At 41.3% G+C, this 12,605-nt stretch overlaps 1 protein-coding gene across 3 annotated transcripts; it reads right to left on the bottom strand.

Moving 5' to 3' along the window:
* Positions 1-1,761: 1,761 nt before the first annotated feature.
* On the bottom strand, positions 1,762-10,402 carry LOC127306498 (protein RADIALIS-like 3). Of its 3 annotated transcripts, XM_051337136.2 has the most exons (5): positions 10,246-10,402; positions 7,131-7,300; positions 6,388-6,503; positions 3,182-3,583; positions 1,762-2,056 (listed from the first exon to the last, which is right to left on the bottom strand). In XM_051337136.2, the coding sequence occupies exons 4-5, from the start codon at positions 3,442-3,444 to the stop codon at positions 2,032-2,034; spliced, it is 288 nt and encodes a 95-aa protein (XP_051193096.1). In that variant the 5' UTR covers positions 3,445-3,583; positions 6,388-6,503; positions 7,131-7,300; positions 10,246-10,402; the 3' UTR covers positions 1,762-2,031. The 3 variants fall into 3 exon arrangements, with proteins under 3 accessions (XP_051193096.1, XP_051193098.1, XP_051193097.1); XM_051337138.1 differs by lacking the exons at positions 6,388-6,503; positions 7,131-7,300; XM_051337137.2 differs by lacking the exons at positions 7,131-7,300; positions 10,246-10,402 and having other exon boundaries at positions 6,388-6,565.
* Positions 10,403-12,605: the final 2,203 nt, after the last annotated feature.

The following is a 12,605-nucleotide window of genomic DNA, read 5'->3' as shown; positions in this document are numbered from 1 at the left end:
GGACGTATCGGTGAGTCAGCTTTAGTGATAGGAATGTTTTTGGCAAGTAATATGCGACATTGGGTAATTGGTAATAATGGACAATTTGGAAAGCGTTCATGATAATTGGAAGATATTTGGAAGGTAATTATTTGGTTATTTATTTGGCAGGTGATTGGCGTTAATGAGTTGTTGAGGAGAGCAGATCGGATGGATGGCTAGATATTAAGCGGAAATTTTGACGTAGGATCGTACGGTCTATATGCGTCTGATCTTTGACATCAAACATTTTTGATGACGTACCAACTGCAATATAATAGTAAAGAAAAGCTATGCTAACACCACTGTCTACATTCGGCAGGCTTAAGCCACACTCTATTTAGAAGTTAGAACAAAATGTGGAGCCCGATCACCGGCCAAAAACTGTGCCTGCGGATATGGTCACACGATCATACATAGTTTCCTTCCTTCGCTGCTCCCGATCATCGTTCGCCGTAGCGTAGTGGCCGCTGGGCCACTTGGCAAAGCTCTCTACCTAATCAACAGTGACATGGCAATAGCTCCTAGATAGTGCAGGATAGTGTGCATCTTTGCAACTGCTTTCAATGGACCACCCTGAACAGTCCATGTCCAAGATGGCTCATGTTCATTATCTTAAGACTGTTTATCATCGACTCAGCAAAGAGATAATGATTCAAAGATAATCGCATGAGACTGGTTACCCTAATATACAGGAGAGTTGCGATAGACAGATAATGAATGCCTAAGGCTTAGTTTGGTAGCGAAGTATCTTAAAAACCAAAGTATTCTAAAACTGCAGTTTTTAGCAGGGTGGCATAGTATACCAAAGTATTGACAGATTGAAGTATTTTGGAGTATTCAGAAATACTGTGACATGTTTGGCTAGTGTTGTAATTAGCTACGTAAACTAGCTACCATTGGGGTACATCATGTCTTTCATCTTTGTAGTGAGTCAAATTTCTCCAGAGCTTATGGCACATGGAGACCCGTTCTCTCACCATGGACACACGGCATGCACTTGCGGCTGCTGGCACCGCCGCCCGCGCTTAGTTGCCCCGGTGGCTGCTGCACTGCCCCTTCCTCCGCGTATCATCTGTCGCCGCCTACCATTCCAACGCCACTACCTCCAGCCACCGGTCGACCGCCAGCTTGTGATCGACTACATCACGTACAAGCAGCAGGCGCCAATCTCATTCTCGAACTCTAGCGCCACAACTCCTTTGTATTGATAAACCACCGTCAGGAGGAGCAGAGGAGGCACGAGGTCCTCATCGATGAAACTCTGGTGGAAGAACAGCCAGGAAGAGATCAAGCTCGCCTCGTCGACTCCATGCTGGGAGCCACAAAAAGCTTCGACAGCTCAAATCAACAGAAATAAACACGATCGAGGATAAATGCAACGCTCACCTTTCTTGTCTCGGTCGCTCTTTTTGTTTGTCCATGACTGCGCATGATCGGATCTCCCGAGTCTTGAGTAAACAGGGCGGCGACAGGTGCGAACCAACATAGCAAGTAGGGCATGTCGTTTTTCTCGCTTTCTCCATTTTAGAAAAAAGAGGTCGGGGGTTGATTTTTTAATACTTTTGAAAAAACTGCAGTATGAGGGATACTTCAGTATTTATACTGTAGTTTTTGGCCATTGCCAAACACGTTGAAGTATTGTAAACTGCAGTAATTTTAGAAACTAAAGTATTCTTGAAATACTTCAAAAATAAGTTGCTACCAAACATAGCCTAAACGGTGAAATATGTTTCAGTCATGTAGACAAGCATCATATTTTTCATCAGGTAGCAATGCCCATATCAGATATATAAGTATATCGAACGGTTGACCACCGCAGGGAGATCTCGACTAGTAACCAGATCACTACAATACTGATGACACACACAGACATACACACAATGCAAGAGCACATACGCTCAATAATATAACAACAGTAACATATATATAGTGAGACTTGGTTATGTTCTGGTTTTGCTGGAACGTGCTGCTTCATTAGATTCTGGATTAGCACCTCCTCCAAGATCACGCTCACTGTATGTTCAGGTACAGTCTCCTGGAACAAGAAACCACAATACGACATAGTTATTCGTTGGAATAAACGAAAAGGGGATGAACAAAACGTACACTGTTCTGAGAGGGATTTATTCATCATAAAGGCAAAAAACTTTAAGGTGGCGGGGTCTGTAATGATTTTCCTTTGCAAACTTTAGGAAAATATGCATGACTGTTGGCTGATTACCACTGTGCAGGGAGTGTAGGCACTGGGCTTTCCTCTCTTTGGAGTGGAATGCAAAGGGCAACTTCTGAAAAAGAATACCTTCACTGGTGCCTTTATCTTGCCTATTTCTCTCACAAGCACATGATTCTAGTGCTGAATTTTTGGATGCACACGGTGCAGCAGCAACCCAAACATACTAGCGCTAAGAAATTTTCAGAGTAATAAATACTAGATTGATCTGCTTCAATGACCAGCGAGGAATGGGCTTATCTGTTCTGCTACAAGTAGTTACTTGATCAGGTAATGTTCAGAGATTAATAACTATCTAGGAGTTTGAAATTCTAGCATGCTGTTTATTTCTGGTGCATCTTTGATTTAGTTGAAGTTGCACGTTGTTGACAGACGAATGAGATTTTAATTGTCTCGTCAAATGCAGTCTCAGTCAACAGAGAGAATAAAACAAGAGCACAAAAGTGTATCACTAGTTGGAACTTGGAGTACTCATTTTAAACAAGGCTCACGTGCTAAAACAGACTTAGTTTATCGCCAGATGGAAATGGAATACGGGAGCAACATAGATAAGTTCCGAAGGACATGTGCAGAGCTTGTCAAACTCCGTACTTTTGAGAAAAAAATGTAAGTAGCAAACTAATCAAATTAGTTATTAAAGACATAAGTCAATTCCAGCAAAACCCAGGGACAATGGATTACTTACATTTTAGATAAAACATGATACAGATAATCAAGGCCAGGCATGCCGCAAACTAGTTGTGGAAAGTAAAAAAATCATCCAGATGACCAAAAGCTTCAAAATCAAGTGAGTACGTCCAGCAAAAACAACGCAGTTTTTGAATATATACACCCAAGACTTGTTGTGAATAGCAGCATATATGAAGAAGATGATCAACGAGATTATGCATGTATGGAACATTCATCGAGAGAGAGGGGCTTCTTAATTACCTGTGGTCCTCATTGGCACCACCCGAAGAGTTGCTGTTGCTACTGCTGGCGCCAGAGGTGCTGTAGTGAGATCCTTGACTGCCTCCGTGAATGCGCTGGAGGTCCTTAAGCAGCTTTACATAGTGCTTCTTCACTTCCTCGACTGTCTTCCCATCACCGACTGCTCGTGCCACATTCTGCCAGCGGTCTGGCGTGTCCTTGTCATACGTCGCCAGTGCCCTCTCAAAGAGCTTGTTCTGTTCTTCTGTCCAAGATGAACTCATTCTCTCTCCTTTTTTCTACTGCCCTTTAACTGTCTCGCCAGCAAGGTTTTCTCGAAAAAACTGTCTCTCCAGCAAGAAGAAATCCTTCAAGAAAGGCCGGGGGACCAGTAATGGCTACTGCTTATGTCAGCTCGTGTTTCTGTGGAACAAAGAGTGAGTGAGCTGTGCTATTTATACAGAAGGGGGAGCCAGAAATGGGTTGACAAGCCTATACTTGAGGGAGGAATTGCAATCACTCAGACTTGGTGGGAGACTAGGCCCTTTTCATTTCATTTTGTCCCAGAATCTTAATAGAGACCATTTTTTTTCTGTTGTTCAAACCATGCTTTAAGGGTGCTGGTACTTACCACAACTTTTCCTAGAAGGCGCAAAAAAATACAAGACCAACAAAAGCAAACCAAAACAAAAATACAGAGCAACCTAGACTAGAAACCAAAGAAAATGAAACTAACAAAAAAGAGCAAGCCTAGTACAGAGCGCTCCAAAGAAACAAAATAGTAAGCAGGAGGAAAGTTTAGCAGGCCAAGCTAGTGGTCAGGAGGCCTAGAGTGGATACAAATCATAACTAGTTATACCTAAAATACTACAATGCACATGTGGTAAGATAATCCGTACATGGCCGTTTGTGCTTTGTAACCACCAGGATAAAAGGAAACAACATCCTTGTCGATATTATCAACTTGCAGAATGCTCTGCATAAAGGTGTTGTCCCATACCCATTTGCAGTCAGTTGATTGGCTGTACAAACTACATACAACTTGCACCATCACTTATACCAATGATTTTGAGTAGCGGATGATTTTTGGAACAGAAGCCTTGAATAAAGCAAGTACCACGCAAAGCTAGTGACTAAAGAATGTGTTGGCAACTTCCCCTCTGAAATAAGGATCTTCAAATATGTATCTATGCATGCATGTTCAGTATCATACTCATTTTGGTACTATTAGAACATTTATACTCAAAAGGATGAAAAAAACTCGATCCTTGGGGACAAAAAACCGAAGTCGCTGCTTTTTAGGTCAAGGAAAGGCCCTGAACACCAGCTCCGCACAATAAACTCAGAGAGGGGCCGGCCTTCTTTTTGTGAGAACCAGGGTTCCAGCCCTGGTTGACAGCCCCACCCCTGGAGGTCTTACCACCACATGTTCTCACACTCGAAAGGACAAGAGGATTGCAGATTTCCTTGTGCAAGCCGTATGTGGTAAGCAGTCTTCAGTCTTCACTTTTAACTTCATTTCTCGTTTATGCATCTTCATTAGAATTATTTGATGAGGATGCCACCCCAAGTTAGGACGGATTAAACACACTAAATATATGCTCATCTGGTCTTCCTGCAGTACAGGAAAAGGTGCCCTTATAAGGTCAAAAGGATTGGAGCACTTGACTCTTCCTTCATATTTCTATTGGACTAATCTGTGATGGTATATGGATTCAGATGGACGGTATCGTTGCCTATTCGACAATACCCTGGAGGAGGGATTCTCACGGAGGGGAGAAGAAGAAGGGGCCATTGGGCGGAGAGCCATCGGGACAGGGTACGCGATTTACCCAGCATCGGAACACGCTGCTGAGAAGCAAGGCCTACTGCTGCTTGTAAGGAATTATGTGGGCGCTTTCGTGTTGTTACAATGAGTTGTCATCGTCTCTAGGGCTCCCAGGATCTGCCTTATAAAGGCACCAGGATCTAGGGTTTACATGGAGAGTCCTACCTGGAATACAAGATGGCTAACTACGGAATATACATTGCCGTGCACGTCAAGGATCCACCTACTTCCTAACTTGTCGTCATAGATCCGGACACTTCATTGGCCTTCATGGATCCGACTCCTGCCGTAGGTCGGTTGGGATCTGGCTCCGCTGGACTTCCTCCATCTTCAATCAACGACAACTGGGCCACCCGGTGGGCCATATGCCGCCACCACCATCTGTGGGCCACCCGGGCTTGCCGGATCTAGACCACGTCGTTGGCATACCCATGAAGTATACCCACAACAGACGGAGAGGATGACAGGAAAATATGACGGAACTCGGGGTTACTGTAGGCCTCAGAGAAAGCACACAAACTATATCTTATCCAAAGCAGGATCCAAACAGCCTAAGGTAAGAGAACTTTACTGTGTACTAGTTCTCTGGTATAATAGAATAGAAAATTAGCACCTGCAGGCTTAACAAAGTTAGCCTTGTACAGTTTCTTACTTTCTCTCAACTTTCTTGTAGCTCTGCTACAATCTTGTAATGCTCCCGTCTTCTGATGGTTTTCTTGTAATATATAATGACACGCGCTTAGGCTTGTGTTTGAGAAAAAACATAGAATAGAAAATTATTTAAGCTCCTTGTAAAAGCTAAGCCTATGCCTCAGTTTAAAAATTGAAATCTAGTAGGTTAATACCATGTCAATGTTCTCCTAATAGCAAATGTGATTAACTTTACACAAACGTCCCATAAAATATTTATTTAACAACTCGGCTCCTAAGTTCTTAATAGTTGCATTTGCTAAAAAGAATGAATACCAGTTAGGAGCACTGCATGTAGGTATATTAAGAAGAAAGAAGAATAGAATGCTTCTGATGATTTTAAACAGCACAAAGTAATCTCCATTTTCATTTCATAACAAGTTTGAATATAAATCCTCATGCAGAAAAGAGAGCTATGCCCAAGCAAATATGATTCAGGTTTTACATAGAGGAGAAGATTATGCAATCCAAAGCATTTTCCTAACCTAGTTCACAAGAATTAGGAAGCAAATGGCAGTAAATGACGATATTTCTAATGCAATAGCTTGCCAAAATCTAGAATAAAACGCATACACCACTTCTAAAAAGGTTTAAACTGTTCTTCTGTCTCTGAATTTGTTAACAAACTTTCACACGAACATTGATTATTGTGTGAAGCTTTAGCACCAACATGTAGTTGCAGTTTTGTAGACAATTACAGTTATGTTACCTAGCAGTCTTGAGCTTGTTATCAAACTTGTACCAGAAAAGTGAAGTTCAAAAGATGCTTCTGACTTTAAGCTTGCCTCAAGTTGCTACGTCTAATCTTTACTGAGTAGAAAGTTCCTGTAGTGTTGGACACATAAGGTAAGAACAAAGCCTGTCAACTAGCACTTACTGATGAACTTAAGCAAATAATAAAGAGATAATAGTAGGAATAAAATGAATATGCAGTAGCAATTTCGTATTAAAATGATAAATAAAACTACTTACTCATTGACTGATTGGTAGAAGCATTTTTTATTCTCGCTCCTTCTTATGTTTCCTGTTTGGCTATTTACTGGAGCAATACAGCAGAAAAATGCCGCAAGCTTCAAGAGGCACTTTACATTCAGCGAGTAATAGCACATTCATCTTGGCCAGTATCCACACAGTTGACTTGGCAGGCATTGGAAGGTTTTAATAAAAGAGATTTGTGAGGAATGAAAAGGTCTAGTTCAAAAGTGGATTATCCCATGAAGGTACGGAACACCACTGCTCCTTTTTGCATAAGTCACATCAGCAAACACCTTGGTATCCTAAGGTGTGGACTGGTGGACTCGAAATGATAGAAAAGGCCCCCACCAGGCTAGTAGCTAGGATTCTCATTCAAGTGGGATACACATCTCTACCATCTCTTCTCACAAATTCAGTTTTGGTATTAAACAAAATTGAACCAAAATAACAGTTTGAACTTTCTAATGTCACACTCACCTGTATTCCTGGAAACACTGGACACCTTTTTTCAGTCTTCAAAGGAATGTCTTTGCTTCAATTATTTTCCCTTTGTATGAAAGGTGGAGAGTACTATGGAAGCCTTTGAATCTATATCTGAATGGAACATATGTTGACCGACGAATTAACAATTCACTATACCTGTCGACCTGCCGTGACATGTGATGGAGGAGAAAAAACAGTCAAAGTTTATGCTTGACCGCACCAAATTCCACAATGACGTAAATGAAGGCATTATATCATGGCAATGATTACGGATAGAAATAGAGGTCCAACACATGCTCTTTTTAGACAAAACCAATCTTAGTTAGACATAGAATAATAGTACTCCTTATGCTGAGAAATATAGGATGCATTTTACTGTCCAAAATTGATTGTTCGCTGACAGTTAATCCAACATTGTGTGGGTTGTGTGACAAAAAAAAAAAAACCTATACTGTAGGATTTGTATTGAAATATATTTTCCCGTGATTCAGGATTTGCAAGTTGCAACTATGAGCAAAGTACTGTACGAGAACCTGATCAATTTGGGAGGGCCAGTAGAGGGAGTATAAGCTGATTTCCTAATCTTCTGGCACTCATCAAGCAATAAAATAGATGAATTCACTACACACAAACATGGAATTTTTTGACGGTGATGCCATAAGAATAAAACAATCATCAAACATAGCATCTTAAAGATTGGATTCTAAAACATAGGTGTCAACTTGTTGAAAAGTAGGGAACCTCACAGAAAAAGATACCTGATAACGGATCTGTGGCCTAGGAGCTAAAGGATGATTCCTTGATAAGATGTGATAGAAAAAACATTCTGCGAAGAGGTCGGGAAGAGGAGATGAAGTAATAAAAAGACACAATAGAATAAGATCTAGCTCATCTGAAAGCTATGATATTCCATCTGCGTACAGAACATGTGGTCCGATCTTTCGTAGACAGCCAATAAGCACGTGGGTTCGTAACAATGGCAGATTTAAACAATGGACAGGAATGATCCAAAAAATTGTTTGGGAACCAATTTGGATAATATTACGCTGACGTAAGTATTTCAAATTCCAAGGATCACATCACTGACTGAACTTAGGATTCTAGAAGAAAGAAAGGCTGATAGAACTTGCAATTATACGGATAGCAATACTCCATAAACATGATCACTATGCTAATCTAAGATCACAATTACTGAAACGAATGTAAAAACGCTTGTGACGTATGCCATGAATATAGCAGTACTCCATAAACATTGCTATGTTCCAGTTAGATAGTAGACAACCATACGGGTTTCCAAATATTATCCAGACAAAAACTTGTTCTGAGATGAGTTCTATAACATGATTAAGCAGCATAAGCTCATAACATGTGGCAAACAATGAGGAAACTAAGTAGTGAAACAAGCAGGGTTGAATGTCTCCTGCCGATAAGGACAAACATTTAGCCACCATTTCATTCATATTGGTCACTACTAAGCAGATGATGCCATCGTTGGCAATGATCACAAAAAAGAAAAACTACATAGGTGGAGCTACGTACACCACGGTTTTGTGGTCCCATGAGTTCTGAATCAAAAAAAGAAAAACTACATAGGTGGAGCTACGCACGCCACGGTTTTGTGGTCCCCTGAGTTCTGAATCTAGAAAACAAACACCGGATGCGACCTAATGCATGCCCTCAAATGTATGCTGAAATTCATCAGGCCCCCGTGGTAAATCTAGCAAAGAGCTATACAACCACGCACCTCGCTCCATCCATCCCATTGTCACTGCAGTTGAACCAGTTGGCTCGGTCGCACAGTGAGCTCCCCCATGAATAAAATTTGTAGTCAAGCCATAGAGCACAAATCGTCTCATGAGGCATTCTATGGGTTTATGTGATGATAAAAAAGACCCTGAGAAGAGATCGAGAAGAGGAGATGAAGTAAAAAGACACAACAGAATAAGATCTAACTCATCTCAAAGCTATGATATTCCATCTTTTTTTAGATGGACTATGATATTCCATCTGCATACAGAATATGTGGTCCGATCTTTTGTAGACAGACGATAAGCACGTGGGTTCATAACAATGGCAGATTTAAACAATGGACAGGAATGACCCGAAAACATTAGTTTATCTGTTTGGAACAAATATGGATAATATTACCATCTTGCTGAGTTAAGTATTTCAAATTCCAAGGTTCAAGCCACTGCTTTGGATTCTAGAAGAAAAAAATGGGCTGATTGAACTTGCAACTCTATGCTAATCTAAGATCACAATTACTGAAATGAATGTAAGAACACTTGTGACATATGCCATGAATAAAATAGTACTCCATAAACATTTTTATGATCCAGTTAGGTAGTTGAAAACCATACGGGTTTCCAAATATCATCCGCACAAAAACTTGTCCTGTGATGAGTTCTATAACATGATTATGCAGCATAAACTCATAACACACGGCAACAATGAGGAAACAAAGTAGTTAAGCAAGCATGGTTCTCCTGCTGGCGAGGACATACATTTGGCCACCGTTTCATTCGTATATAGAATATTATTAAGCCGATGATGCCATCGTTGGCAACGATCACAAAAAGCAAAAACTACATAGGTGGAGCTACGTACACCACGGTTTTGTGGTCCCCCTGAGTTCTGAACCTAGAAAACAAACACTGGATGCAACCTAATGCTTACCCTCAGATGTATGTAACAATTCTGAAATCCATCAGACGCCATGGTAAATCGAGCAAGGAAATACACAACCGCACACCTTGCTCCATCCATCCCATCGTCACTGCAGTGACCCAATTGTCTAGGTCACACAGTGAATTCACCCATGAATAATACCCGCAAAAAAAAAAAAAAAAAAACTCACCCGTGAATAGAGTTTGTAGTCAAGCCATATAGCACAAATCGTCTCGTGAGGCATTCTACTGGTTTATGTGATGATAACGCCACCTCACAAATCGCAAATTTCGGGTGCAGCGGATCCTAAGTTACAGGTGGTGGGTGTCCACCGTTTGGAACGACATCACCACCCCCCAACTTACCGCATTTCTCCCCTCACAGGCGTAGAAACAAACACATAGCGTGCGTGCGTGCGTTCGAACGTTGGGGGTAGCCTCACCTCGCGGTTACATCGAACGGCCGAAGGAAATCCGGCGGAGAACGCGAGAGGGTGTCTCGCGCCTATCGGTCGGCGCCGCCGCGCCGGGGTCGCCCGTCGGTGCGCGCGCGCAGCATTTGGAGTTCGAAGAGAGAAGGACAGAGGGGTGAACGGAGAGACGTGGAGCGGAGCGCGATGCGGCGGGGAGAAGGAGTCTCCGGGAGTGTTTTTTTCCCTTCATAAATACTTTGGGCCCAACTGGACGGAATCGTTTGACGGGCCGCAAGAGCGAAAGCTTGCTCGCGCCGGCCCGTAGATGGCCCGCAAGCAGATACTTTCGTTCGGGCATTCAGCACGAGAATTCCTATTTCAGTATTTCACTAATGAGAACGTAGAGTCACAGCAAATAAAATTGCTATTTCTGTGCAAAAGTCCACAGTTTCTTAAAGATCGTGTAATCAAGTAGGTTCGGATTGTCATTTATCTTCAATTTCTTTAGTCTCACAAGAGGCTCCACATGCAACCAAATAAGTTTGTGAATGGAATCCCCTCAAGAAAAGTTAGAATGACAGTTCCCGCTCCTTGAGCAGTACCAAATAAATGATTACTCGAATCACGGTTTTAGGCATAAAGATTTCGCTAACCCGTCAAAAGGGATAGCTTTCTACTTCCAATAGCTTAATCGATGAAGCAATTGCCTTCTTGAGCCTTGGTATTAAAGGTGGTGCGATCGGCGCATAAACCATGGTCGTCAGCCCAATACTTGGGCTCAAGGGTTGTAACAGGGTGCTCAACTCGGTAGACTTGTCAGGCAAAGCACTAGCATTGATGGAGCTTTGTTGATAGGAACTCATTGTTGGTTCTTGTGAGGATATGGGTTTAGTTTCTGAGGAGCTATTGAAATAGGCTATGTTTACTTAGCAAGATGGGCCGTTGCAAAGGGTCCTCTAAAGATTGAATTTCCTAGAGTTTCTGAACATACAACAGGAAAATTGTGTGAGGTCAATGATTTTCTTGTTACCTTATGTTCATAGTCTAAGAGTTGAGTTTTCAATAAAAATAGGCTTTATGAAAGATTGGGTTAGCATTTTGGTTGCCATATTTTTTGCCTTCGTGCCAGATGAAGCCATCTTCATCTAAAATAAGTGATATTCGCCCCATCGGGGTTTGACAATGAGATATCCTTCCTAACATCAATGGTAGTGTTGATAGATTAATGTTTTATAGGTACGGTCTTTTAGATCTTACTTCGCCAGATCGGTTTTGGAAATCCTATCGAACTTGTCGACAGGAGGATGGTCCTCGTAATTTTTTTTATTCCGGATGCTACGTCTTCGATAATGGTGGTTCGTATAATCATCCCCCAGCGAGGTTGGCAAGTAAGTTTGGTTATTTCTTTCCTGAAATATTATTGATGGTTCTCATGTCGATGTTGGTTGATTGCTTTAATAGCCACGTGAGTGCACGTAGCATTGATATTGCGGCTCATAAAATTATTGGAGAACCTATGTTAGTATTTATAGGTTTGTAGTTTGTTATCTACATTCGACTACCTTTAGAAAAGTACAATGTTGTGTCATGAAAAAAAAAAGAATTTGAAGAAGTCGAAGATTTACTATTTACTATTTTCTCTTAGATTTTATTTTCTAATCAGTGAAGATAGCTCATATATCTCTACATGTACTATTTGCTACTATAAATATATGTGAAATTGATTGTCAAAAAAGGAGTACACAAGAAAAATAACATAGCTCCATGCTCACATTTTTCACTAAAAAAACTTATGCAACCATGTATGATATTAGAAAATCTTAGTTACAACAAAGATGCAACTGGAAAAAGACTCACCAGTTGCATCAACACACGTGCAACTGTAAAAACCTCAGTTGCAACCCACAACTCACATGCAACAGGAGAGTTTTCATTTACAACCCACATACAATTGAAAAAATCTCACTTGCAACCAATACAAAATGAATCATGTTGTATTCCAACGACCCAGGATATTTTGTTTATGCAAAGGACAGTAGCTCGGAGCAAACAACAAAACAAACAAAAAAAAATACAAAATGCCACATGCTACAAAGTCATGGCAACAAAGCAAAGCAAGCAGCCTACGGCAAAGCAACAGCCAACGGTAGCCCACGACAAAAACTCAGCGTGCAGCATGCTCCTCGCTAAAACAAATGGCAATCACGATGGCATCAGGGTCTTTTGATGTGTTTCATAAAAAAAAAGTTTACAAAAAGACCTTAAAAAGTTAATTCGCGTGTTTGCTGGATCAAAGTACGCGCTTGCCAAAAACCTCACTCGACTGGAGCCTACTATGTACTATGAATGTAAGAATGGAGAACCTTGGGACTTGGATCAACCTGCACCGA

Source organism: Lolium perenne, chromosome 6 (assembly GCF_019359855.2).
Source record: "Lolium perenne isolate Kyuss_39 chromosome 6, Kyuss_2.0, whole genome shotgun sequence".
NCBI classification, from domain to species: domain Eukaryota; kingdom Viridiplantae; phylum Streptophyta; class Magnoliopsida; order Poales; family Poaceae; genus Lolium; species Lolium perenne.
This window is presented reverse-complemented; position numbering and strand designations above follow the sequence as displayed.